This window comes from Physeter macrocephalus, chromosome 16 (genome assembly GCF_002837175.3).
Source record: "Physeter macrocephalus isolate SW-GA chromosome 16, ASM283717v5, whole genome shotgun sequence".
Lineage (NCBI taxonomy): Eukaryota > Metazoa > Chordata > Mammalia > Artiodactyla > Physeteridae > Physeter > Physeter macrocephalus.
In genome coordinates, this window is record NC_041229.1 from 70,218,574 (window position 1) to 70,246,509 (window position 27,936).

Genomic DNA, 27,936 nt, shown 5'->3' on the forward strand with positions numbered 1-27,936 from the left:
TCTCAAGATTGCTTTGGCTATTTGGGGTCTTTTGTGTTTCCATACAAATTGTGAATTTTTTTGTTCTAGTTCTGTGAAAAAAGCCATTGGTAGTTTGTTAGAGATTGCATTGAATCTGTAGATGGCTTTGGGTAGTACAGTCATTATCACAATGTTGATTCTTCCAATCCAAGAACATGGTATATCTCTCCATCTATTTGTATCATCTTTAATTTCTTTCATCAGTGTCTTCTAGTTTTCTGCATACAGGTCTTTTGTCTCCTTAGGTAGGTTTATTCCTAGATATTTTATTCTTTTTGTTGCAGTGGTAAATGGGAGTGTTTTCTTAATTTCACTTTCAGATTTTTCATCATTAGTGTATAGGACTGCAAGAGATTTCTGTGCATTAATTTTGTATCCTGCTACTTTACCAAATTCATTGATTAGCTCTAGTAGTTTTCTGGTAGCATCTTCAGGATTCTCTATGTATAGTATCATGCCATCTGCAAGCAGTGACAGTTTTACTTCTTCTTTTACGATTCGGATTCCTTTTATTTCTTTATCTTCTCTTATTGCTGGGGCTAAAACTTCCACGACTGTGTTGAATAATAGTGGTGAGAGTAGGCAACCTTGTCTTGTTCCTGATCTTAGTGGAAATGGTTTCAGTTTTTCACCACTGATAATGATGTTGGCTGTGGCTTTGTCATATACGGCCTTTATTATGTTGAGGTAAGTTCCCTCCATGCCTACTTTCTAGAGAGTTTTTATCATAAATGCATGTTGAAATTTTGTCGAAAGCTTTTTCTGCATCTATTGAGATGATCGTATGGTTTTTCTCCTTCAGTTTGTTAATATGGTTTATCACATTGATTGATTTGCGTATATTGAAGAATCCTTGCATCCCTGGGATAAACCCCACTTGATCATGGTGTATGATCCTTTTAATGTGCTGTTGGATTCTGTTTGCTAGTATTTGGTTGAGGATTTTTGCATCTGTGTTCATTGGTGATATTGGCCTGTAGTTTCCTTTTTTGTGAGATCTTTGTCTGGTTTTGGTATCAGGGTGCTGGTGGCCTCGTAGAATGAATTTGGAAGTGTTCCTCCCTCTGCTATATTTTAGAAGAATTTGAGAATGATAGGTGATAGCTCTTCTTTAAATGTTTGATAGAATTCACCTGTGAAGACATCTGGTCCTGGGCTTTTGTTTGTTGGAAGATTTTTAATCACAGGCTCAATTTCAGTGCTTGTGATTTGTCTGTTTATATTTTTATTTCTTCCCGGTTCAGTCATTCGCCTGTGAATCCATCTGGTCCTGGGCTTTTGTTTGTTGGAAGATTTTTAATCACAGTTTCAATTTCAGTGCTTGTGATTGGTCTGTTCAAATTTTCTATTTCTTCCTTGTTTAGTCTCAGAAGGTTGTGCTTTTCTAAGAGTTTGTCCATTTTTTCCAGGTTGTCTATTTTATTGGCATATATTTGCTTGTAGTAATCTCTCATGATCCTTTGTATTTCTGCAGTGTCAGTTGTTACTCTTCCTCTTTCATATCTAATTCTGTTGATTTGAGTCTTCTCTCTTTTTTTCTTGATGAGTCTGGCTAATGTTTTATCAATTTTGTTAATCTTCTCAAAGAACCAGCTTTTAGTTTTATTGATCTTTGCTATCATTTCCTTCATTTATTTTCCATTTATTTCTGATCTGACCTTTATGATTTCTTTCCTTCTGCCAACTTTGGGGTTTTCTTGTTCTTCTTTCTCTAATTGCTTTAGGTGTAAGGTTAGGTTGTTTATTTGAGATGTTTCTTGTTTCTTGAGGTAGAATTGTATTGTTATAAACTTCCCTCTTAGAACTGGTTTCGCTGCATCCCATAGGTTTTGGGTCGTCGTGTTTTCATTGTCATTTGTTTCTAGGTAATTTTTGATTTCCTCTTTGATTTCTTCAGTGAGCTCTTGGTTATCAAGTAGTGTATTGTTTAGCCTCCATGTGTTTATATTTTTTACAGTTTTTTTTCCTGTAATTGATATCTAGTCTCATAGTGCTGTGGTTGGAAAAGATACTTAATATGACTTCGGTTTTCTTAAATTTACTGAGCCTTGATTTGTGACCCAAGATCTGATCTATCCTGGAGAATGTTCCATGAGCACTTGAGAAGAAAGTGTATTCTGTTGTTTTTGGATGGAATGTCCTGTAAATATCAGTTAAGTCCATCTTGTTTAATGTGTCATTTAAAGCTTATGTTTCCTTATTTATTTTCCTTTTGGATGATCTGTCCATTGGTGAAAATGGGGTGTTAAAGTCCCCTGCTATGATTGTGTTACTGTCAATTTCCCCTTTTATGGATTTTAGCATTTTCCTTTTGTACTGAGGTGCTCCTATGTTGGGTGCATAAATATTTACAACTGTTATATCTTCTTCTTGGATTGATCCCTTGTTCATTATGTAGTGTCCTTTGTCTCTTGTAATAGTTTTTATTTTAAAGTCTATATTTTCTGATATGAGAATTGCTACTCCAGGTTTCTTTTGATTTCCATTTGCATGGAATATCTTTTTCCATCCCCTCACTTTCAGTCTGTATGTGTCCCTAGGTCTGAAGTGGGTCTCTTGTAGACAGCATATATACGGGTCTTGTTTTTGTATCCATTCAGCCAGTCTATGTCTTTTGGTTGGAGCATTTAATCCGTTTACATTTAAGGTAATTATCGATATGTATGTTCCTGTTACCATGTTCTTAACTGTTTTGGGTTTGTTATTGTAGGTCTTTTCCTTCTCTTGTGTTTCCTGCCTAGAGAAGTTCCTTTAGCATTTGTTGTAAAGCTGGTTTGGTGGTGCTGAATTCTCTTAGCTTTTACTTGTCTGTAAAGGTTTTAATTTCTCCATTGAGTTGAATCTGAATGTGATCCTTGCTGGGTAGAGTAATATTGGTTGTAGGTTTTTCCCTTTCATCACTTTAAATATGTCCTGCCGCTCCCTTCTGGCTTGCAGAGTTTCTGCTGAAAGATCAGCTGGTAACCTTATGGGGATTCCCTTGTATGTTATTTGTGGCTTTTCCCTTGCTGCTTATAATATTTTTTCTTTGTGTTTAATTTTTGATAGTTTGATTAATATGTGTCTTGGTGTGTTTCTCCTTGGATTTATCCTGTATGGGACTCTCTGCGTTTCCTAGACTTGATTGACTATTTTGTTTCCCATATTAGGGACGTTTTCAACTATGAAGTCTTCAAATATTTTCTCAGTCCCTTTTTTTTTTTCTCTTCTTCTTTGGGGACCCCTATAATTCAAATGTTGGTGCATTTAATGTTTTCCCAGAGGTCTCTGAGACTGTCCTCAATTCTTTTCTTTTTTTTTTTCTTTATTCTGCTCTGTGGTAGTTATTTCCACTATTTAATCGTCCAGGTCACTAATCCGTTCTTCTGCCTCAGTTATTCTGCTATTGATTCCTTCTAGAGAATTTTTAATTTCGTTTATTGTGTTGTTCATCATTGTTTGTTTTCTCTTTAGTTCTTCTAGTTCTTTGTTAAACGTTTCTTGTATTTTCTCCATTCTGTTTCCAAGATTTTGGATCATCTTTACTTTCATTACTTTGAATTCTTTTTCAGGTCGACTGCCTATTTCCTCTTCATTTGTTTGGTCTGGTGGAATAATACTGTTTTTTATGGGGGAAGATATTGTTATATAGTCAGTGAGTTTGGACCATTTTATAAAAAGTCTTCTCATACAGTATCACTTAGATTGCAGTATGTAAGTAAGGAGAATCTAGACATTGAGGCAATATTGTGCAGTAGTGAGTTACCCCCGCTGAACAGCATCTGTGCAGCATAGAGTAGTGTCTTGGGGTAGCAAAGCTGGATTTGATTATGTTGGCTAAAACCTGTTGTTTAGGGCAGGACAGTGGATTTGGATATGTACGATGATTTTTAATCAAAAGCAAGCCTGGTAAAAAAGTTATTATCTGGCGACCCCTAAGTTATGTCAGAGAACTGAATTAACCAGACCCTAAATTCTTAAATACTTTGGCTAATTCAGCTTTTATTGTATATAAAAATTATACTTTAAAAGGATTAAAATTATATGTTCATATGCTACTGGGAGAGACATTACATACTGAGGAGACTTAGTCTATGCAGTGTTCTTGTCATTCACACAAACTGGGAAAGGAGAATACTGTTTGACTGATGTCTGAACAAGGAAAACTTTTTTGCCCCAAACTGAGCTATAGCTATAATTTCACTTGTGAGACAATGACTAAAGTTTTAGAGGAGTAGCATTGTCACATATAAAAGCCTTGAAATGGTGGTGTAACTTTATAGTTTGATCCCCTAAACAAGAAGAAGAATAAGTGCTACATTGGTTTTTAATGAATTACAAAATAAATGGCTCACTTTTTGCTCTTTTTTCACCTTCCCATAACCTGAAACAATTCCATAGTGTTTGTGCCTTCAACTGATTGAATAATTGTCTTCATTTCCAGAAAGCAAGGACCACCTTGGGCTGATGTTTCCTGTTAAAGTTGACTGCTTCTGAATCCATATTAGTACATTCTAAACAAATATATTTAGGGCTATCAACCTTCTCCTCTTCAGATAATTTGACCCATTATTCTGGACATTTCAGGGCCCCCATGGGTAGTGAACACCAAGCAAGGTCTCCCACCCCAGTGAGTTGCTGAGGAGGCATGTTGCCGACGGGGATTGTACAGTTTCAGGGGAACAACTATCAAAATAATCTCTGCTGAAATTCTTTAATTGAGTTGTAATCCCTAATTAAACCCCACCTATTTTTTTTTAAAAACTGGTTCTCTAATTAGAGACATCGTTCTAGAAAGGAACTTATCAGGGCCCAGAACATAAACCACAGAAGTTTGGTTGCTTTGCTCTTTCACATCATGATGCTGAGAGATATAGCAATCCAGGGTAAGATGAATACAGTTGAGTACCTGTGACTGAGAAAACTAAAAGATTAAACCTCTTTCATAGCTGCCAAAGTGTATATCAGAGTGATTGAATTGACTGTAAAATAAAAACACTGGATAGCATCCTTTGTGTGCCAGGGATGATGCAACTGACCCATGGACTTCGTGTAGTTGGGATTTTTAAAATGATTGCTGCTGGAGTAGCACCCTTAAAAGTTTGCCAGGAGATCCTAGGAATAGGATGTCTGCCTGCTCATGACTCCTACACTTACTTACTAGTTATAATATGATAACAGCTAAAGTTTATTGAATAATTACTTTGTGCCAAACACTGTGTTAAATATTTTACATTATTTTATTTAATTCTTACTTGAACATATCACTTAACCTTGCTGAGCCTCTCATTTTTGTCATCTAAAAAAATATGTCATGAGTTGTCCACTGCTCAGCATGGGTGTGAAGATTAAATTTGTTAAAATGTATGAAAGTTCTTTGAAAATTCTAAAACACTATGTTTGGGGATAAAGTCTGACCATGAAACTAAGTAAATTTAACTACATTAAACTGCATTCTTATCCATTAGAAATGTGGTCCAAAAACTGAGCTTTTGACTGAGATATATTGTCTCTCTGCCTGATGACCAAAAGTAATTTTACTAGTATACCTGCTGTTTCTTTAAGAAAAAACTTGTGGTAAAAAATATATAAAATAATATTTATTATTTTAACCATTTTTCAATGTACAACTCAGTGATAATAATACATTTGTAGTTTTTTGTTACCGTTACCATTATCTATACCCCAAACTTTCAATCATCTCCAACAAAAACTCTGTGACCATTAAACAATAAGTCTCCCTATCCTCCTACCCTGAATCCCTAGTAACCTCTATTTTACTATCTTTCTATATGAATTTGCCTATTCTGGGTAGTTCATATAAATGGAATCATACAATACTTGTCCCTCTGCATCTGGCTTATTTCACTAAGCATAATGTTTTCAAGGTCCATCCATATTATAGTATATATCAAAAGTCCATTCCTTTTTATGGCTGAATAATATCCCATTGTATATATATATGTCTACGTCTATATATTTGTTTGTTTATCCATTCATCAGTTGATGGATATTTCTGTTGTTTCCACATTTTGGCTATTGTGAATAATGCTGCTGTGAACATTGGTATACAAATACCTGTTTGTGTCCCTGCTTGCAGTTCTTTCAGATATACACGTAGGAATGGAATTGTTGTGTCATATGGTAGTTCTATGTTTAGCCCTTTGAGACACCATCAAACTGATTTCTATAGGGGCTGCACCTTTTACATTCCCACCGGTAATGCAAGAGTGTTTCAATTTCTTTGTATCCTAACCAATACTTGTTATTTTCCATTTTTCTAAAAAAATTATAGCCAACCTAGTAGATGCGAAGTGGTATCTCATTGTGGTTTTGTTTTTCATTTCCCTGATGATTAAGGATTTTGAGCATCTTTTCATGTGCCTATTGGAAATTTGTATATCTTCCTTGGAAATGTCTAAGTACGTTGCCTATTTTTGAATTGGGTTGTTTGTTTTGTCTTTATTGAGTTTCAGGAGTTCTTATATATTCTAGATATTAATCCTGTATCAAATATATGATTTGCAAGGTTTTTTCCTCATTTTGTAGGTCATCTTTTCACTTACTCGATAGTATCCTTCGATGCACACAATTGTTTAATTTTGATGAAGTCTGATTTATCTATTTTTTCTTTTGTTGCCTGTGCTTTTGCTGTCATATCCATGAAATCATTGCCAAATCCAAAGATTTACTCCTGTGTTTTCTTCTAAGAGTTTTATAGTTTTAGTACTTAAGTTTAAGTCTTTGATCCATTCCAGTTAATTTTTATATATGGTATAAATTAAGGGTCCAACTTCATTCTTTTGCATGTGGATATCAGTTTTTCCAGCACCATTTGTTGAAAAGATGTCTTTTCCCCAATGAATGGTCTTGGTACCCTTGTAAAAAATCAATTAACTATATGTAAGGGTTTATTTCTGGGCTCTCTATTCTGTTTCATTGGTCTATATATCTGTTCTTATGCCAGTATCATACTGTTTTAATTACTCTAGCTTTGTAGTAAATTTTGAAATCAGAAAGTATGAGTCTTCCAACTTTATTTGTCTTTTTCAAAATTGTTTGGGCTATTGGGGCCCCATGCAATTCCATATAAATTTGAGGACTGGCTTTTCCATTTCTGTAAAAAAAGCATTGTTGGAATTTTGGTAGAGATTTCACTGAGTCTGTAGATTGCTTTGTTGATCTTAACAATATTAAGTCTTCCTGTCTATGAACATGGATGCCTTTCTATTTATTTAGATCTTTAAATATTTCTTTCAGAAATGTTTTATAGTTTTTCAGTGTGTAAGTCGTTGCCTCTTAAGTTTATTCCTAAGTATTTGATTCTTTTAGATGCTATTGTAAATAGATGCTTTCTTAATTTCCTTTTGGATTGTTCATTGCTGGTATATAGAAACACAGTTGATTTTTGTGTGTTAATCTTCTACCCTGAAACTGCTGAATTTATTTATTGGCTCTTGTAGCTTTCTTATGAATTCTTTGGAATTTTCTACATATAGGACCACTTCATATACAAATAGACATAGTTTTACCTATGTTTACCAATTTTGTTTGCCTCTCTCTTTCTCCCTTCCTCCCTTTCTTCCTTATCCCCTTCCTCCCTCCTTCCCTCCCTTCCTCCCTCTCTCTCTCTTCTTTCTTTCTTTCTAGTACTAACTAGAACTTCTAGGACAGTGTTGTATAGCAACAGTGAAAGTGGGTTTACTTGTCCCCGATCTTAGTAGAAAAGCTTTCAGTCTTTTACCACTGAGTGTGATGTTAGCTGTGGGTTTTTCATGAATACCCTTTATCATGTTGATGAACTTTCCCTCTATTCCTAGTTTTTTCTGAGAATTTTTATCATGAAAAGATGTTGGATTTTGTCAAATGCCTTTTCTGCATCAATTGAGATGATCATGTGGGTTTTTCCCCCATTGTTCTATTAACGTTATGTATTGCATTGATTTTTTATTTTTAATGTTGAACCACCCTTGCATTCCTGGGATAAATCCTACTTTGTCATGGTGAATAATCCTTTTGATGTGCTGTTGGATTCAATATGCTAATATTTTGTTGAGGATTTTAATATTCATACAGAATATTGGTCTATAATTTTCTTTTCCTGTGATGTCTTTATCTGGCTTTGTTATCAAGGTTACATTGGCCTCATTACCTCAGAGTTAGGAAGTGTTTCCTCTTCAATATTTTTGAAGATTTTGTAAGGATTAGTGTTAATTTTTGTTAAATGTTCAGTAGACTTTATTGGTGAAGCCAAAAATTCAGTCCAGGAATTTTCTTTATTGGGAGGTTTTTGATTACTGATTCAATCTCTTTACTTGTTATGGGTTTGTTTATGTTATCTATTTCTCCTTGAGACAGTTTACGTAATTTGTATGTTTCAAGGAATTTGTCCATTTCTTCTAGATTGTCTAATTTGCTGATGTACAGTTGCTACCTAATACTTCTTTTTAATTCCTTTGTTTCAGTTAGCATTTATTGAGCACCATTTATTTGTTGATATCTATATATATAAATATATATGTATACATGTATATGAATATACATATATATTCTCATTTAATTTTTATAACAACTCTAAGATATAAGTGGCATTATCTATATTTTGTTAAAAGAAAAAAAGAAACTAAAAGTCCAAGAAGTAAATTAACTTTCCAAACTTTCACATCTAGAAATTAGTGGAGGTAGAATTCAGACTGAAATTCTGAATATTTGACAGTTTATACTCTTGCAGGCATGATCTAAGTGTGTAAGATATGAAAAAAAGTCTAGCTTTTGTGAGTGTGTGTGTATAAAAAATGTGATTTATATGTATGGGATTATCCAGATGACATCTTGTGAAGCTAGCCATTTCTAGCTCTTCTTGACTATTTAAAACAGAGGCATGTACCACTATTGCTAGAATACTTTATTAATTAAATCCATCTACTTGAAATCAAAGCATTTCTGAGGTTCTTCAGGTTAGTACTCTCCTTTTTAAATAAGAGTGGTGAGGTCCAAGAAGGAACTATATATGCTCACCTGTATAAACTAACCTAGTTTTATGGTGATTGAGATTATTTTAACTGTGCCCTTCTTCATACATGGAGGCTATATCATTGGTGAGTTATTAAGTCATGAACTTTAAGTTGTTATTTTAAGTTAATTTCTTGTAATGGGGATACATGTATATCATTTTGTCCATACTTATTTAATTGCTATTGTGACAAATCCCATGATTTTCATATGATTAGCCAAGAGTTTGGATGCATGTATGAAATAAGTAAAGAAATTAAGATTGATCCTTGATTCTTAGCTTCTTTAAAGGTATGAAAAACAATGCAGATGCTCTTAGAAAAAGTCTTGAGATCAAGACTCTTCTCATCATTGGTCTATTCTTTGATGAATAGAGGAGAAATTTAGCAGGAGAAATAAGAGCATGGTGATCTCAGCAATATATGCTATGATCCATGGCAATTTTTTTCTCCAATTGTTCTCAGAACAAATTAAAGATTTTGTTTTCTTTTTAAGATTCTAAATGTGTCACTCATTGCCTACTAACTTTTGCTGCAGTGTGCTGTCTCACAAAGATAAATTCAGATTGATTATGGCATTCCCTCAGAATACAGAGAAGTTATAATATTTTGCTATTCTGAATACATGCATCCAGGCAAGATGCAGTGTGGCATGTCCAAGTCTATATTGGTGGCTGTGATTGAAATATTTCCATATTGTAGCAAAAATGATGATAGCTCATAAAAATGGGGTCTATCTATGAGTTATTTGGCAACTCAAATAACTTACCATCATCCTGTGATACCACCAGACAATAATCTGTGAGATGAGGGATGTGTAGTATATCTTTCTTCTGTTTTGGAGGGTGGAAGATAAAGTATGAGACTTTGAGCCAGTAAGTGAAGAACCTTTGAGTCCTGTCTCCTAGTTTAACGTATTTTTCTTCTCTACTCCTCCAAACTCTCTAAATAGGTTAATATCTGAAGTTAGTTATCTCAGAAGACTGCAACCATCCCAGTCCCTTGTCTTTCTGAGGAATCAAAGTAAATGGACAGAATTTTACCCATGGGATTTTTGACTTTTTAATAAAAGTGAAGTTTGTATCCGAATTACACAAACTAGGAGTATTCTTGCAGGAGGTAGCCTGAGTCTAATGGGTCCTAGGTTCATGATACAGGCTCCTCCTTTTCCTGTGTTTAAGTCTTAATAAGTTTTGGCTTCCTTTCGGTTTCCCTGAAAATTAGAAAATATACTTCCTGTCATTCAGGGACTCTTGCTGTGGAGCTGCTTTGATCCCAAAGCAATGTTGGTTATTGTGGCAATTGAAACTAATGTCAGGCAAATGTCCTATATTCTGTAACTCCTGTTTCATATTTGCTCTGTAAGCTTCAGATAAAAATAATCAGTTGGAAAACCTAGAAGCCTGGAAAGATGGATTTATGTAATGGGCATTATTTCCCAAATTGGCATTTGGAGGTTGTCTACTTATACTAGAGGTAGCAAGGGCCAGGTTACGGTAGTGCCTAAAACCAACCTGTTTCGACAGGCTTCATCTTCTTTTGTACAGATTTAAAGAGAATGGGTCCTCACGCAAGCATTTCAAATCCAGAGACAAATTTGAAAAAAATTGCTACAACATGTTGACTGATTCCTTGCCAAGTCAGCCACTGAGAACTTTTTCTTGATCAACTCTTACACAGAGATAATTAAAGGCGAGGGTGGGGGGCGGGAAGCTTGTAACTTTTTTAAAGAATTAAACTTCACAGTACTCTAAATCCCTCTCCCTCTTAAATCTTCTCTTCTACTTTTAACCCCCCTCTTCTTCACCCTTACCTTCTCCCTCTCTGGCCTTTTCCTTTTTCTCTCGCTTCTGATCATTCCCTGTGATATACTCAGTTGCTCTAATGTATTCATTTTTACTTTTGGTATTGATACAATATGTTCTGGAGACATAGCTTTCCAAAGATTATATTCAGATATACAGATTCAAACCAGCAGAAAGGTTAAAAACATTAAAAAAATATGCTTGTCAGCAGTGGAAAGAAAGCTGTTTGTAGCCAGCAGGTGAGCTGGAGAGTACTACAGGGTGTGGTAGAGATGGTAATAAATTAACTGGCAAGCCAAAAACTATTAAAAAAAAATCAGCTATTTCATAGCATAGAAGCATGACAGCTATGAAAAAAGGAGTGCCCCAGGGAATTATTTTAGAGTTTGATTTTTTAAAATATGTTTGACATGAAAAATGTTTTAGTACAAATAAAGCAACTGGTATTAAACTTACAGGGAGGGGGGTTATGGTTTAGAGTTAGTATGAATAATGCATGATATTTAAAGAAAGAACAGCTCTAAAATGTTCTGAGAGGCAGTCCATGTTGATGGTTGGAATGGTGATTTTTTTTTCTCTATTTTTGAAGCATCATTAATTCAGCATCATTTTGTGATTTTTTTAACCTGATAAGATGTCAACCAAAGAAATACTGTTTGACTTAGATTAGGATATTCTTTCTTTAGATAATTTAGTTTAAATATCAAGAGGATCAGTAGAATTATTTAAGCATAAAGCAGCAGTCATTTACCATAAAAAATAATTTGGCCTAGTTATCTTTTTTAAAAAGCTCATGTAGCACTGAAAACCAAAATCAACCTCATGGAAGGGGAAAAACAAGATCAGATATTTTGAACATTACTCCATAGGAGACTAGCACAATATAGTGTTAGTGAATGCATTGTAGCAGCGCTCCATATGCAATCAGAAGCCAATTGTTACTGGACTGTGTACAAGCGCACACTGTGCTCAATGGTCTGATGAGGTATTATGGATATGATGCAAAGAGACTGTGTAGATTAGAAGCTAACAATTTGTTAAAAGTGAAAGCAACTTAACATTTACATTGGGCCAGCTGAGTGGAACTTCATGTGGCAAACAGGATGAGTTCCAATGAACCAGGGACACCAGGAAGGCTCCAGGTATTAGTGTCCATGCAGAAAAAAAGAGGTTTTATTGCTTTCTAGTTGACTACCTTTATTACTGTGATTCTTTCTATACTTTTCATTATTATATTCAGCTTTTAGTGTGGAAAAGTTCATGCAAAACAGCATGATTATTGTAAATGTCAAAAATGTGTGGAGGAACAGCCTATTAAAATATAGCCTAGAGATAGTACATAACACTGACTTTAAATAAGTAGCTGAAGTCAAAGTGATACGCCATTAAATCACTGATATTGTGTAATTTATCCATAAGTATTAATTTTGATTTCAGTTACCACTATCACAATACATTCCTCATCACTTTCTCTTGGTTCTTCAGGTTGTTTGCTTCATACAGCCTATGTTCTTAGGTCACAGAAGGTACTTCAGCCCCCCTGTTTAGGAGTGGTCTGGAGCCAGAAACACATTAAGATGTAGCATTGATCTCTGCTAAACCATGCTGAATCTTGACCAGACATTTAATGCAGATATCACATGTAAAATGTGTGTTTATTTAATCAAATCATCATCAAAGAATAAGTGATGAGTGCCTAGTGTGTGTGCATGATTCTGTACTAGGTTCCACTGGAAGTTAGTGCAGAAAAACATAGTTTCCACTCTATTTGGGATACCAGGCATTTCATAGAATGTTGGCAGATAAGATTAGCTTCTCTCTTACCCCTATCAAATTAAAGAGGTTGCATTTAATTTTTTTCCTCTATTTTTTATAAAATAAACGTGAGGGTTATGGACAGTCAGTAATTCTTAATCTTTTTTGGACTGTAATACTCTGCCTTGCCTACCAAGGCAAAACGTTTTGTTGTTTTAATGTAAAACCCTTAATGCTTTCTCAGTGAACTGAATGTCAGCCTGGCTTTAAGATATTTTTTTTACTCTTAAAAAAATGATGTATTACAAGATTTGTAATGGAGTGAACATGCTTGAGTTGCACATTTAATTTTTTTAACATCACATTCATGTTTTGCCAGTTTGCCTACCAGCTATCTGTTAACAAAAAGTTCCAAGGCAGCAGTGCAAGTCTGTGCCCAGCTAAGCCTTTTGTTTCTGCAGATGTTTGGGCTTAGAGCAATGTTGTAAAGCTCCGGCAATCCAAGGACCATGTTTGTACTTGTCTGCTGTGATTCCCTGTTCATTGTCTAAACCTGTATGCATTGTTCTTTCCGACAGGTGATAACTACCCCGTACAGTTCATTCCATCAACAATGGCAGCTGCTGCTGCTTCTGGACTCAGCCCTTTACAGCTCCAGGTAAGTGCCAGAAGAAAAAAATGTGGGATACGAGCCAGTACTTTAGTGGAAAACTGCTAACCAGCTGTATGCTAAATAATGGCCTGGATGTTAAATAATTTTTTAAGCATAGCCTAGAAGGATTAACACCTTATGTACTTACCATACTGCAAATAGAAGAGAAAACTGTCAGTGGCAATATATTTAAAGGAAAAAATGACATTATGACTTAGTACTGTATATTCTCGATCAGGTAAGTTAATGGTTTTACAATTTTTTATGGCTGGTTGTTATGGCTGTTATTGGGTATGTAAGCTTTTTCCTTATCAATTCTTCATCCACGTCTCCATTCATGTCCAATTAGCTTTTACCCATAAGCATCAAAACAGAAAACGTGGATATTTTCCTTCTTGCAGCTCATAGAATAGGGGGTTGTTATTACCAAATTACTTTAACTATTTGGAAAATGTAAACACTTTACTCCTGAATATGTGTATCCTCATCCTCATCCTCATGCCAGGTCAAAAGTCTGGGCATGATGTCTGACCAAATTCTGGGTTAGTGTTCTTTACCTATGAAACTAAAATTGGAGAGAAAGTGTTTTGGAAGCTAAATTAAAAAAATCACTTGCACCTTCTCTTCTTCATAGTAAAATGGTACGGGGGGTTAACAATAAGACTGAGTAATCTTTATACCCTTCTAGCACTGCCATCTTAATGGGAAATTTACTTTAAATATGAGCGTATATTTTAACAAAAACAAAAAGATAATATCATTAAAATAATGGTTAAACCTTCAGTATTTGAACATTTAGAAAATGTATGGTAACTTGAATTTCAATACAGTGGATAAAGATAGTTTTTTATTCTTATAATTTACTGTGACTTTTTTTGAATTTTCTTAACTAGTCTAGGGAATAGCATCTAACTAGGCATTTTTGTTTCCTCTTTGCTATTACTCATATGACTTGAACGTAAAAAATGTACAGATATTTTACCGTGAAAAAGTATCATTTTGAGCATCTTCAACTGGGTCTACAAATAAAGAATTTTTGCAGTACTTTGAGAAGTTTTTGTCATAAGCCTCATCCAGAAAGTCTTGAAGATGTTATCCATTATGGACTGCCTAATAGAGCTAGATATTTTGCCTAATGAAAGCAGCAACCTACCTCTCTTCTAAACCCTCACCTTCTCTACTACTGACAGGGGAACTTATTGCAGTTGGTAAAAATATAAAAAGAAACCTCACTCATAATCAATCTAATCTATTTCTCCTTTTTCCATAGCTATGCTATTGAGTGTCTTCTTGAGTCAGAGGCAAAAATAAGAAAGCAGTTTGATCCTATAATCAAGTTTCTGTGAAAGAGAGTATCTGGGTCCTAAACCTACTTTCTATTCTTTGGTGTGGTCAATACCCTGGGTTTAGAAATATGTGTTCTGTTTCATGAGTTCTGACAGTATGTTTTGTCTTTTTTTTTTTTTTCTGAATATGCTACTAAACAGAAAGGTCATGTCTCCCACCCACAAATTAACCCAAGGCTAAAGGGCCTAAGTGACCGTTTTGGCAGGAGTTTGGACACCTTTGAACATGGTGGTGGCCACTCTTACAACCACAAACAGATTGAGGTATGAATACTTCCATTGGTGCTTCATTGGGTGGGGGACTGGATTGTTCAGCCATATTCTAGGCTTTTTTAAAAAAGTGGCAAACACTCAACCTAAACACTAAAACATAATCTTTCCCTTTTTCTCATTCCTAAGGAGGCTCATTTTTGCTCCTTGTTCTAACAGAGAAAAAGGCAAACCCCAAACCAATGCATCTGAAATACATTGTTTATTGCTATATATTTAGGCAAATTCTTTATATTATGAGTGCTTTCAAAACCATCTTTATTTCCCTTACTCTTTTTTTTATGTATAACGCTGCATAGTAGTTAAAAAACACTTAAACGTTAAAAGAAAAATAACTCATTTGACCATGTAACAACCCTATAGAGTTGATAAAACATATATTCTGCTTTCACAGACAAAACAATGGGAGGTTCAGAGAGGTCAAGTTATTTAACCAAGGTTACGAAATATTCTTGGAGTCAGAGTTATTATCCAGGATTTCTAACTCTACCAAATTCAGGTTGTCAAATTTAGTTTTCTCTGGCTGAAGTGAGGTTGGATGCCTGGGCCTGACTGGTTGCTTTTTGCCCCATAAACTACTATAGTAGCCCCTTCATATTTAACTTGCAACAAAGCTCTTTGTTGTTTTTGTGGGATATTCTTACTACATGGGAGAAGGTGGCTCATAGGACTCTTCTGAAAACCAAACCCCTTTCTCCTATAGGGACCCAGTCCTCCTCTCTCCATTATCATGCTTAATTCCTCTCCTATATCATTGGAGTACCTCTCGGGGACTATCAGATGCTGGAGGGTCGCTAGTTATCTGTTGAATCACAAAAAAAGGAGACAGGTTATCTCACACTGAAATACACTTTAATTTTCTGGGTTAGATCTAATACTACATTAATGTTCCAACCTAGGATGGTAAACCCAGTTTAAAAAGAAGAAAACAATTACATCTAGCAAAGTTGTATATTCAGCTCCTATTGGCTCTGCCAGTCTGTACATATCAACTACTATGTGATCAATAAAGTGTCCCTTTGACATTATCTTCTCTGTTGCTTTTGAATCTGCATTTTTGGAAAATGATAGAGAAAGCTCACTTCTAAGAAGAAGGAAGAGGACAAGATCAAAGGACACCTTGGAAGTAGCCTAAGGAAGAGTTCAGACCTTGTTGCTTGCCTTCTTCCTTTCCCTTTCCCTTTCCCTTTGATTATAAGAAGTATATAGGGGGTTTCCACCCAGACATGACAAGGCATATGCTGTTGGAATATCTGCTGTCTTCTATACAGCCAGAAGGGATTTCTTTTCTAAGGCTTTCTTTTGGCTGTAGAGAAGGTGCCATATTTCTGGACGTTCTGAAAATCTACTGTGCTTAGGATTGCCAAGCAGTGAGATAACTGGACGTTAAGAACAAGCCTTTCTGTGCGATGACAGTTAGCAAGCTTACCTACTCAGGACAGGTAGTTTGTTAAACTTTTAAGTGCTTGAAAGAATGTAAAAGCAAGTGGCCTTGGCTCAAATTCAAAACTTCCTCTCCTCTTGACTTTTATTTTCTCTTGAGGTGTTGAGTTCTATCCCATCAACCTTCCCTTAGCCAGTTTTCTACCCAGTGTCTTCTTTTACTAATTTTCACTTAGGTTGACTTCTCTTCCCCCCACCATCACAGACCCCTGATGCTGTCAAATCTGGCTTCTGTTGGGTTTCTGGAAACCATGATGTCATATATGTGAGTACCAGATCCGTGTAGTGCTGTAGCAATGTGGATCTAGGAGCACAACATATGCCACATGCCTGCCACTTTAATGAGACTAAATACAGAATCTGGTAAGGCAGGGGGCCCTCATAGCTTTGCAGTGTAAGTTCGGGGTGGTTTGAGAGTTTCCTGTGTTTTTTTTTTTTTATTCTTGCTCTGTTCACTTGCTTCCACTTTTTGTACCTTTCCTTGCATGTCAGGAAACCTTTGCTTAGAAAAGATTGACCTGGTTTGAAAGGCAGGTTTCTCAAACTATCCTGGTATGAGTATAGCATGTTTATTGGGACTTCCATGAACTGCACAGTGGACACCCATATCTAACCTGCTATAGACACTAACATTTTAAATCTTGAGCAAAAGTAGAGTGAAAATTTAATAATATCTTGCTTTATTGATTTTAAAGTCTACTTTCTTTTCTAGCTAGGGTTTTCTCCATTCCTTTGACAAGCTAAATGTCACAGCTGTGTCAACAATCAGTATCAAGATAAACTGTGGATACTAAGCATTACAATTATGTTAATGGGTTTTATTTCTAATCAGAGATTCTTAGGAAGAAGGACCGTAACATATATACCACCACCACCTCTGCACACACCCTGCTGCATTGCTCAGAAGTGGTCCTCTCTACCTGATGTACAGTTAATTTGTCCTTCAAAGGTTGTCACTTTTAACATTAATGAGCCTGGGTAATCTTAACAGTATAGTTATACTCTGGAAGCCTGAAATTTTGTTATCAGGTAGAGAAAAGGTATTTAAAATGGAAAGATCCTCCTTACGTTAGTATATTCCTGTTCTTTCTTTCTATAAAATAAGAAAGACACAGAAAAGTTTTTCTGTTTTTTGTTTTTTTTTTTTTTTTTGGTACTCCATGCTGATCTAAGGCATGGTTTTCTCTGCCTCAGGAGCACAATATTAAGAGAGAGAAGGCCAAAGAATGCTATTTTTAGTTGAACAGTTCAGCAGATGGAGGCATGAATACTCATATATCTGAAGGTTGAGGGGCTTGAACCATTAATTTTGATAATGTATTTAACCCTGGGAACAATCAGAAACTGTAACTCTAAGGTTACAGTGCTTCTGACCTTTAGAGTACAGAGGGCACTTGCTACAGTAAACAATGTATTATATTGCTACTTATTCCAGTTCTCTACCCATATAAATTTCAGGACCAGTTGCCATTTGCTTTCCTCAGCTATGTTGGCATTGGTCCTTCAAGTAAGTCAAAAGGAGGGGACCAGTATAATGAGGCAGTCATGTAAATATGGCCTTTAAATAGCTAAGATGTTAGATTGTTTCTGAAGAAATATTGTCTCAGAAACTAAGCTCAGAATGACACTTTTTTTTTAACGAAAGAGTGATTTTAAGGTATTGATTCATTTTTTTGTTGTTACTTTCAATGTGATAGATACCTAAAGTAATTTGGTTTTATTTTTTAATTGGAAGTAATGTTGCCTCATAGTTTATATTAAATACAATCTGGTACCATATCATGCAAAGTAATGCACCTGTCTCATGCTTTCTTATTAAATGATGCATGCTTCTCTTTAGCAAATACAACAGCTAAATATCACACAGTTTAAGAATTTCTAATTAAAATATCTCTACATGTCAGCATATTGGTAATGTATTATTTTAATCCATTTATTTTGTTTATGAAACAGTGACATATGTTTAGATTGTGAAATACATGAGCCTTAAAAATCACTTTATTGAAGAAAATTAATTCCTACAATACTGTCTCAGTAATGTGTTCACTCACCCAGTCAGTCATTGGTGGCACTGCCAGTCTTAATGTAGAGTAGACACACTTAACTAGTTTTATCTGTGTAACAGTCTTGGAATGAAGGAATAACAGTTCTTTTTCTTAGTTCCAAACGATAGGGTTTTCTTCCTTTACTTTTTTTTTAACTCGTTAATTCAAACCTGTCCCCCCAAAACACTTTTTGTTGCTTTTTTTTTTAATACAATGAAGGATGGGACTGAGTGTATGTATAAGGGATTCTGAGAGACCAATCAAAATTTAAAACAAGCTAGTTACCTTTTCAAAGTTAGACATAGTAATTTGTTTGTCAGCAGGGAGATGTTTGGGTCAGCCCTGAAATAAAGTGACTGTCAGCAGTTATTCCTACAAGACAAGTAATTTCACTCAATGTATTACTGACAGATTGCTCACTTCTCTGAATCACCAGAGAAAATAAACTTAATATTGTTACAGGCAGAGTTTCTGTCTTCATTAGCTGCAGAGAATGATTTTTATCTAGCATTCAAAGCCTACCAAGCTTTAGTTGGAACATATTTTAACCAACTTCTTATAATGACAGTATGGGTGGTAGCCTAAATGAAAGGAAGTAAATATAAAAAATCAATATAAATATATTTTCACTTTTATTTGATGGGTATTATGTGTAGTTTGGGGAAGATTTGAGGAAAGGAGTATAATCAGAGCCTTAAAACACTAGAAAAACCTATCAACCATAAGTTATTCTTAAATGAAACTATTAAAGTCTTGTGAAGTTTGCAAAGATGGAGGAGAACAATTGAATTTTTGCAAAAGCGAATACAAACACATATTTTATTTAAATGATATTGTCAGTTTTCGTGCTACAACTGGAAAGTGAAGAAGTGCCCATCAACATTGAGAATGCTCTATTTCTATTTTAGTTCCAGCCTGAATCTTTATGATATTATATATAGATGCTCTTCTCTGGTTCAAACCCTGTCTTCTTGTTTGAAATCGTAAACATGCCTCAGTTCTGTGGAGGAGTGAGAGGGTGAGTTAGCTGGGCTGAGTGGGCTTTGGAGGTTGTGATTTCTAATAGAGAGGTGAATAAAGAGTTGATTAGAGTGACCTATTACTGGCTACCTGATAGAGAAAAAGGAATGCACTGATTCAAAGCTTGTTCTGAGGATGCCAACCAAGGGGTTGTACTTTGAGGGGAAATGCTTGCTTTTCTCATAATCAGCCTTTTCTCACCCACTTAGACTTTAAGAGTGTGATGGAATTTGGGAGGATCATTACAGCTGGGATTAGACAAGCTGCGGACTGATGGAATGAGCTCCATTTTGGAATCAGAATCTTGGATCAGAGTTTCCGTTATTACTTGCTATGTTGTCCTATACTGTTCTCAAATTACCTTCTTTTAAAGTTTGTTCATTGTAAAAAGGTGATAATATTTATTCCCAGGGTTGTTGTGAATAGTAAATGGGTTAACGAGGCATGTATTAGATTTCCACGAAAATTCATTATCAGAATAGGAAAAAACTTACCATCATCCCAATAAGCAGTCATTTCTACTCTAGCTTTGCTGCCTAAGTGCTTCTGAGGGGTAGCTCTGATCTACTCTGATCTAGCTCTGATTCAGAATGTGTCACTGAATTCAGGGTTTTTGTCTATTTTGTTTACTGTTGAATCCTCAATGTTGCCTGGGACAGTAGTTGATAAAATGAATGAATTAATGAATTCCCTCTTTGGTGGCAATCTGGGACTCAAGCTTCTTTGGAAATTTTTTTTTTGGGGGGGGGATATGTTCAGCCAAGTGCTCTGTCTTTAGGAGGCATTATTTCTTGTAAACAACTTTTCATTTCTAGGTAGGCTTCTTAAGAAAAATGGCAGGTGTCAAGTGAATCTTGATGGAGATTAACAAAATATAGGCAGATCAGAGAAGGATGCAAAATATTAAGACATTTCCCAGTGTTTGGAAATCTTATTTTATTCAATGAAGCAGAATAAGTTTATACTACCACTTACAACATTACTAACACTTAAAACATTGGGTAAACTCGATTTTCTCTTAGAAATTTTATCTTCAATTGATTTTCAGGTAGTATCTAAAAGTTGAGAGAGTATGGCTCTTCTCACCAAGCTCTGTTAATCACTATGTTTAAGTTATTTGATTGATGGGATGGTGAGCTGTACTCACAGAGATGGTTTAGTAGGAGCCCAAGACCTTGGAATTACAAAATCAGTGCCGTCCTCTATCTTTCCTAGTGTAACATCTACACCAACAATCATTTAGCTCCAACCTCACTAATTAATACACACAACAGGGAACTCCCAGTATTTGAATACTTGTATTTAAACAGACTGCTTGTAACATGCAGTGGTTTCTAAAATAATGACAGGTATTTCTACTCCTGTTTTTACCAAACTGGAGTTTTGAGGTATTGTTTGGTTGTTATCATGTATCATATATCTGTATGCTTATGTGTTATAATGAGCTACCTTGAAATTAAGAGAGATGATGTGATTAAGAACATAGGGGAAGGTTTGAAAGCAAAACATTCTAGTGTTTTAGAAAATGCTTCACTCCAGTTTCCAACCACAGAATAAGTCAGGATATGCAACATTCACAAAACTTAAATCAGAAAAAGATGTGATGAAATATTTTGACATGTTGGGTAACAGAAGAGACTGAGCAGAACAAAAACATTTTTAAACCACTTTATTGAAGTGACATACAAAAGCTGCACATACTTAATATATACAACTGGATGAGTTTGGAGATAAGTATGTACCTGTGAAACCATACCACAATCTATACCATAAACATCCATCACCTACAAAAGTTTCCTCTCACCATTATAATAATAATAATAATTATTATTATTATTACTATTTTGTGTGATAACAACATTTAATGTAAGATCTACCCTCTTAGCAAGCTTTTAAGTATACAATACAGTGTTATTAACTATAGGCTTTATGTTATACAGTAGATGTCTAGGATTTACTTATTTTGCATAACTGAAACTTTGTGCCCTTTGACTAATACTTCCCATTTCCCCTCTCCCACCCGCTGGCAACCACCATTCTACTCTCTGATTCTATGAGTTTGACTATTTTAGATTCCTCATATAAGTGGTATCACATAGTATTTGTCTTCTGTGTCTGGTTTGACTTAGCATAATGTCTTCCAAGTTCATCCATGTTGTTGCAAATGGCAGAATTTCCTCCTTCTTCTTTAAGGCTGAATAATATTCCATTTTATGTACATATTACATTTTCTTTATCCATTCATCCATCAATGGACATTTAGGTTGCTTTTCATGCCTTAGCTATTGTGAATAATGCTGCAGTGAACATGGGAGTGAAGATACCTCTTTGAAATCTTGATATCAATTCCTTTGGAGATATATCCAAAAGTTTCAGGCCTTACATTTAAGTCTTTTACATTTAAGTCTTCCATTTCAAGGTAATTTTTTTTTTATGGTTTAAGATAAAGGTCCAATTTCATTAATTTGCTTGTGAATATTCAGTTTTCCCAATGCCGTTTATTGAAGAGACTGTCCTTACCCCACTGGGTATTCTTGTTAGCATTGTCAAAGATCATTTGACTGTATTTGTGTAGGCTTATTTCTGGGCTCTCTATTCTGTTCCATTGGTCTATATAGTCATTGTATGTCAGTATCATTTTTTTTATTACTATAGCTTTGTGATATATTTTGAAATCAAGAGGTGTGAGGCCTCTAGTTCTTGTTCAAGTTTGCTTTGGGTATTTGGGGTCTTTTGTGGTTGCATGTGAATTTTAGGATTTTTTTTTTTTTTTCTGTAAAAAATTCCATTGGGACTTTGATAGGGATTGCATTGAATCTGTAGATCACTTTGAGTAGTATGGACATTTTAGCAGTTTTAATTCTTCTAATCCAAAAGTATTTTTAAGTGATATTTTAATTAAAAAGAATTGAGAAGCTACACATAGCTGGATAGATTCCCCTCATAGGTGTGCCCCAGTAGAGGGATAAAACTTCTGACCAGTAGAGCTAGCAGATACTTACTACTATTCTGCCAATTCTTTCTTTCTGTTTTACTTGTAGAAAAGTTCATATCCTACAGGTATACATGTTTATGAAAATCCATATAAAATGGAAATTCAGGGAATATTTATAACAATTTAAGCTGTCCGTACTGATTTGAAACCATCTTGCTTTATTTTGACTGTTCTAGAGCATTAGGATTGAGATAATAACCAGATTCCCTTATATATCTTCCAAGCCTAAATGACACTAATAATGGATTATTTTCTCGATTAAATGTAAACAAGCACTAAACACCTACTGTGTACTAAACATCTACTGTACTGGTTGCTGTATGGATAAAAAAGTCATATGTTTCCTTCTTTCATTCCTTTCATAACTGGTGACATCAGTACAGCCATCTTGAGTCACATTGAGAGGAATTAATTTAACATTATTTTTTTTTCCAGCTGTATAAGTACCAATTCCTTTGTATTTACAGTCATTTAATGCTGGTTTAGCTAAATATTTACATTTCCTTTTAATAGACAAAAATGGAGGAAACAGAGCTAAATTTACTTCCCAAGGCTTCTACCCTCTTGGTCATTTGGTGAAGTAAAGACTCAGTGAAAATTCTTAATTTCCAGTATACTGCACTGAGGTCATTTCTTACTGTGTGTTTCTCTTATAGCACCAGCTATAATACCTGTAAACAACCTTTGATGTCATAATATATATTAACCTAGACCATGATCCTTGATATCAGTAATTTCCCTAATGCTGTTTACTCTGGAGCAGAAGGAACTAAAAAAAAAAAAAAAAAAAGATAGATATGGATACAAATTTTATTGCTTAAAATGTACATGTGTTGACTATCTCAAACCCTCCAAAGTGCAAACATACAGTGCTCATTTGAAGCCAGATTGGAATAGAGTTGCTTTTAATCTAGAAAATCCATTTTGGGGATATTTATCAGGTTTTCACTCTAATTCACTTATTCATTTAAATTAAACAAATAATGAAGTATTACATCTTTTCTTTTAAAATTCCTATTACTTGAAATTATACCTGTTAGCTTTGAATGACTGTGACAATGTCATGAAATTTATTGTCTCTTGGAGTTGCATCAAAATCTTTTTTTAAAAAGGAAGCTTATAGGGCTTCCCCGGTGGCGCAGTGGTTGAGAGTCCGCCTACCGATGCAGGGACATGGGTTCGTGCCCCGGTCCGGGAAGATCCCACATGCCGCGGAGCGGCTGGGCCCGTGAGCCATGGCCGCTGAGCCTGCGTGTCCGGAGCCTGTGCTCCGCAACGGGAGAGGCCACAGCAGTGAGAGGCCCGCATACCGGAAAAAAATAAAATAAAATAAAAAAATAAAAAAATAAAAAAAAGGAAGCTTATAAATGATCATGCTCAGGAAATTTGAAAAAGTTTGTGTGAAAATCGAAACAACAAATGTACTTATTCAGTTATTTAATAAGTATTTATTTAGTGGCTATAATGTGCCAGGTACTGTTCTAGACCAGTAGTCCTCAACCGGAGGCAATGTTGCCCACTACAGTTTAGTTGACAGCATCTGGAGACAGTTTTGATTGTTATGACTTGGGGTGGGGGTGGAGATGCTACTGGCATCTAGTGGGTAGAGGTCAGGGATGCTGTTGAATACCCTACAACACACAGTTTAGCCCCTCACAACCAAAAAGTATCCAGTCCCAGCTATCAGTAGTGCTGAGGTTCAGAAAAGCTGTGTAAAACAAAGTCCTTGTCCTAGGGAGTTTACATGCTAGCTGGGGAAAGAGAAAATAGGGAAAGAAATATTTAATAAAGAGTTGGGATTGCAAATCTTACTCATCTTAACAGAAATATCCCACCTACCTATCTACCTGTCCACCTGAACCTGTATGTGCAGGTTTAAAAAGACTGAGACCTATATGATTGTTTATCCTGAGTCCTTTGCTTCGCTTTGATCTTCAAAACTAAGACTTTTATTCTAGTCAGTCACTTCTGGCCAGAACAGTCACAGTTCTCCTCAGGCTCATTTTCTCAATTGTATTAAGCACACCATATTCTCTGACTTTGGGTAAAGTAATATTATTTCTGACTATAATAGTGTATAAATCTATCTTTCCAAGTGAAGTAAATATGAAATTTGGTGAGGACATGGGAGCTGTTTATTAGTTTTTATAGGATGCTATTTGTTGAGATCCCATAGGATGAGTGGAATCACTCTTGGCAGAGAACCTGTATTCGATGTGTGACTTGGATATTACAAAGGAAGCCTGCCTTTCTTTCTAAAAACAAAACTAAACAAAACAGATTTAAGATAGTATGAATATTATATATAGGTATATGTATATACATATACCTACATATATACGTATACATACATGTATATAATACGTATTGCATAGTATTTTAAAGTTTAATAAGCAATTTATATTTAGGCTTTATAATAAATATGCTTTAATATTATCCCCATATTTTAGAAGAAGAAAATGAGGCTCAGATGGAAGTGACTTGGACCAGATTACTTATCTATTAAACAAAACAGGGCCATAATGCGTGGTTTAAGTGCATTTTAAAATTTACTTCTTGATCAGGATTCTTTGCTTTAAACTGTGCTGTATGTAGGTATGTAGGAAGCACAGTCATTTAGAAGCTTTCCTGCACGACTTATTCTCCTCTTATTATAATATTCAAGTGAATTAAAAATAATCTAATTGAACTATAAAGGGGAAAAATTCAAAGCCAACATCACATTCTTGGGATCTCAAAGAGTTCATGTATTTTTCCAAATTTCTAGTTACCTGTCCAGAAGAAGCTTCAAGCCTAACAGAATTAACCAATATAAGAATTACCATGAAATATGTCTTATTCTGTAGCTTCCTTTTGAGGAAAATGCTTAGAATGTTTTTGCTGAATGCTGAGCTCTATTCTTTTGAGAGTTTCTGGGCCTGTCTTAACATTTCAGTTTTGATGAGTCTCCTGGAGTAGCTGGGGAGTGTGTCCTTGCCCGTGCCTAGCCTGTGCTGCCGTCTGAGCGCATCCGGCCGGTTGCATGCCAGCAGATGAAGCAGATGCTCGACCACACTGGAATGGAGCGCCTGCTGCATCAGGAGCTGGGGATTCCTCCTGACATCTGGACGTTGCTGGGTCGGGAAGTCTGCCTCGGGCCAGGAGGCTGCGGGAGCTGTGGGGCAGAGAGCGTAGAGTCTTTGCTGCTCTTTAAGCGATTAGGGCACCGAAGCGGCAATAATATTGAATTATCGCTTGGCTGCTTTCTTCTCCGCAATCTTGGGACAATAGAAGAGTCAGGAAGGAGCATTTACAGCAAAGCCATGTTCAGAGAGACAAGACTAATTATAGAGTATTAAAGAGCTTTATTTTAAATGATTTAATTTACAGACAGCTCTGGACACTATATGAAACTTTTTAGAGCCATAAACCCGGTAGCTTAAAGAGACTTTTCTAATTTAAAACGGCTAGTATAGAACCATTATTTCAGCAGTTTTCTAATTTTAGAAAGTTTGGTCAAGGTGTGCCACTGAAGATACTGTTAAAAAAAGAGAAAATGTACTGATGCGTGTAGTTGCTGGGGAAAAGTTCTCTAGCTTGAGGGGAAGGAAGACTTTAAGAGATTGACTGAATTATGCACTGGGTTTTCAGTTTCACTTTATCCACTGGAAACTGGTCTGCATTTGCTACCCAGAGTTGAAACCATCTATTACACCAATTTCCTTTATGATATGTGTTATTTAAGCACAATAGATGTGGAATGGGTAGTTTAAAATGTATTTTGCGATGAACAGTTGTCACATTATGTTGCTTTTCCTCTTATAATTTTTCATTAGTGAGACCTCTGTGTTCAAAGAAACCTTCTTATAAACAGATTATGGCCATTTGTGTTCACAGTAATATATTGGAGAAGAACGCTATGTTGCTCTCACTTAACCTTTAGTATTCTAAGGGGGTTATATTTAATTAACACTGGTGAGAGACTGACCTGAGAGTCTGTGGAAAGCGATTGAGCTGCATTTTCCAAGCTCTGCTCTAGTCAGCTGGGAGAGAAATTTAAAAAAAAAACAAACTAGAAAGTACTGTTTTCTGAAATTCCCTCTAACTAAGCTGTATTTCAACGGGCCATTTAATGCTCAAATGGACAAAGGTATTACTTCAGTCATTGAATTGTATCAAACTCCTTCTCAGAGGCCCAGTTTAAAAACTCTATAGGAAAAGTGGTTTAGCATCACATTCTCAATGGATTATTTGCTAGATCTGCTTAAAAATACAAAAGCAAATAATTTTTTAAAAAAGGAAGGAGAAACACTCACTGTCACTAAATGGAGTGGAGCACGTGCCCCAACCAGTCCTCAGTGCACTGGGATTGCCCTCCAGAGTTTAGGAGCTCCTTAGACCACGTAGAACAAGATACTCCTCTCTGAAGTGCTCACCTGCTCAGAACGTCTTCCTCACCTCCTAGAAAGTGTTTGCTCCAGGGCCCAAGGGGCAGTCCCTGAATAATGAATGCATAGTTATATCACTGGCTTAGACATAGCACAACAGAGAGCGTGAGAGCAAGAATGAGAAGCTTTGTTGAGAAAGTAGAGGCCTAGATGTGACTGATTTGGGTGAAAGTCCTCCACTTTTCCATCCATTTATCAATGGTTTTAATAAAGAGGCATTGCGTAGTTGCAGAACAAAATATTCATATATAACTCATGTATATCCAACCATACTGTTCCTGATTTTAGATCCACCTCTGCCACGTTTACTGATTATGAACACTTAACACCAAATATAGATGTACGTCACTGTGAAACAGGAAAATGATGTATATCATCAGGTGATGATTTGCCACTGTGTATTCGAACAACATGCTCACTCTTTATTTAGTAGCTAGCTTGTTCTCTGACATGCTTTCTGTGTATACAACAGTGAATAGCTTGAGGTTTCAAGAAATCAGTTCCACAAGACCTCTTTGGTTAAAAGAACTATGTGACCATGAGCTAATGTCCTCTGAACCTCAGTCTCCTCAGCTATAAAATGGAGATAATGAAAGCTCCCATGTTGTGAAGATTAAATGAAGTAACGTAAACACCATTTCTCTCCACATCCTTATACTTGTACCTCTCTTATTACTTCATTAATTCAACATATTTTTAGAACACGTACTATGTACTTAAGGTACTCTGTTAGGCAAGCAAGCTAAACAAGTTCCTGCCCTCTTATAGTATAGTAATAGCCTAGGGACGAAAGCAATTAAATGAGCAATACCTCAAAGTGATAAGAACAGATAAGGTATGGCTGACCATTTGGTACGTGTGTATACAAGTATACTCATTTATTGGTTGGCCAAGCTCGTTGTGTATAGGTTCTTTGAAATCTTTTTGTCTTAATGCCTATGCCTGATGACCTCACCTAAGTTAAAAAAGCATGAGGCCCAGTGCAGGGCTCTTTAGCAAGAAGTGATGATCAGGCAGCAATTAAGGTACTTTAAACTGGACTTGCCACCAATCAAGAAAAAGTGCCACAGCACTTTCCTGGTGGTGCAGTGGTTGAGAATCCACCTGCAGGGGACACAGGTTCCAGCCCTGGTCCAGGAAGATCCCACATGCCACGGAGCAACTAAG

General features: G+C 35.7%; 1 protein-coding gene across 12 annotated transcripts in view; it reads left to right on the top strand.

Moving 5' to 3' along the window:
* LOC102980368 (transcription factor SOX-6) overlaps positions 1-27,936 on the top strand; it is a 297,561-nt gene that overhangs the window by 159,882 nt on the left and 109,743 nt on the right. For 9 of the 12 annotated variants that reach the window (XM_028500833.2, XM_028500838.2, XM_028500835.2 and 6 more), the window contains 2 exons: positions 13,150-13,229; positions 14,711-14,833. In XM_028500833.2, coding sequence (XP_028356634.1) covers positions 13,150-13,229; positions 14,711-14,833 — 203 coding nt within the window. The remainder of the gene's footprint in view (positions 1-13,149; positions 13,230-14,710; positions 14,834-27,936) is intronic. The other 3 variants (XM_028500839.2, XM_028500840.2, XM_028500843.2) reach the window with 1 other exon arrangement.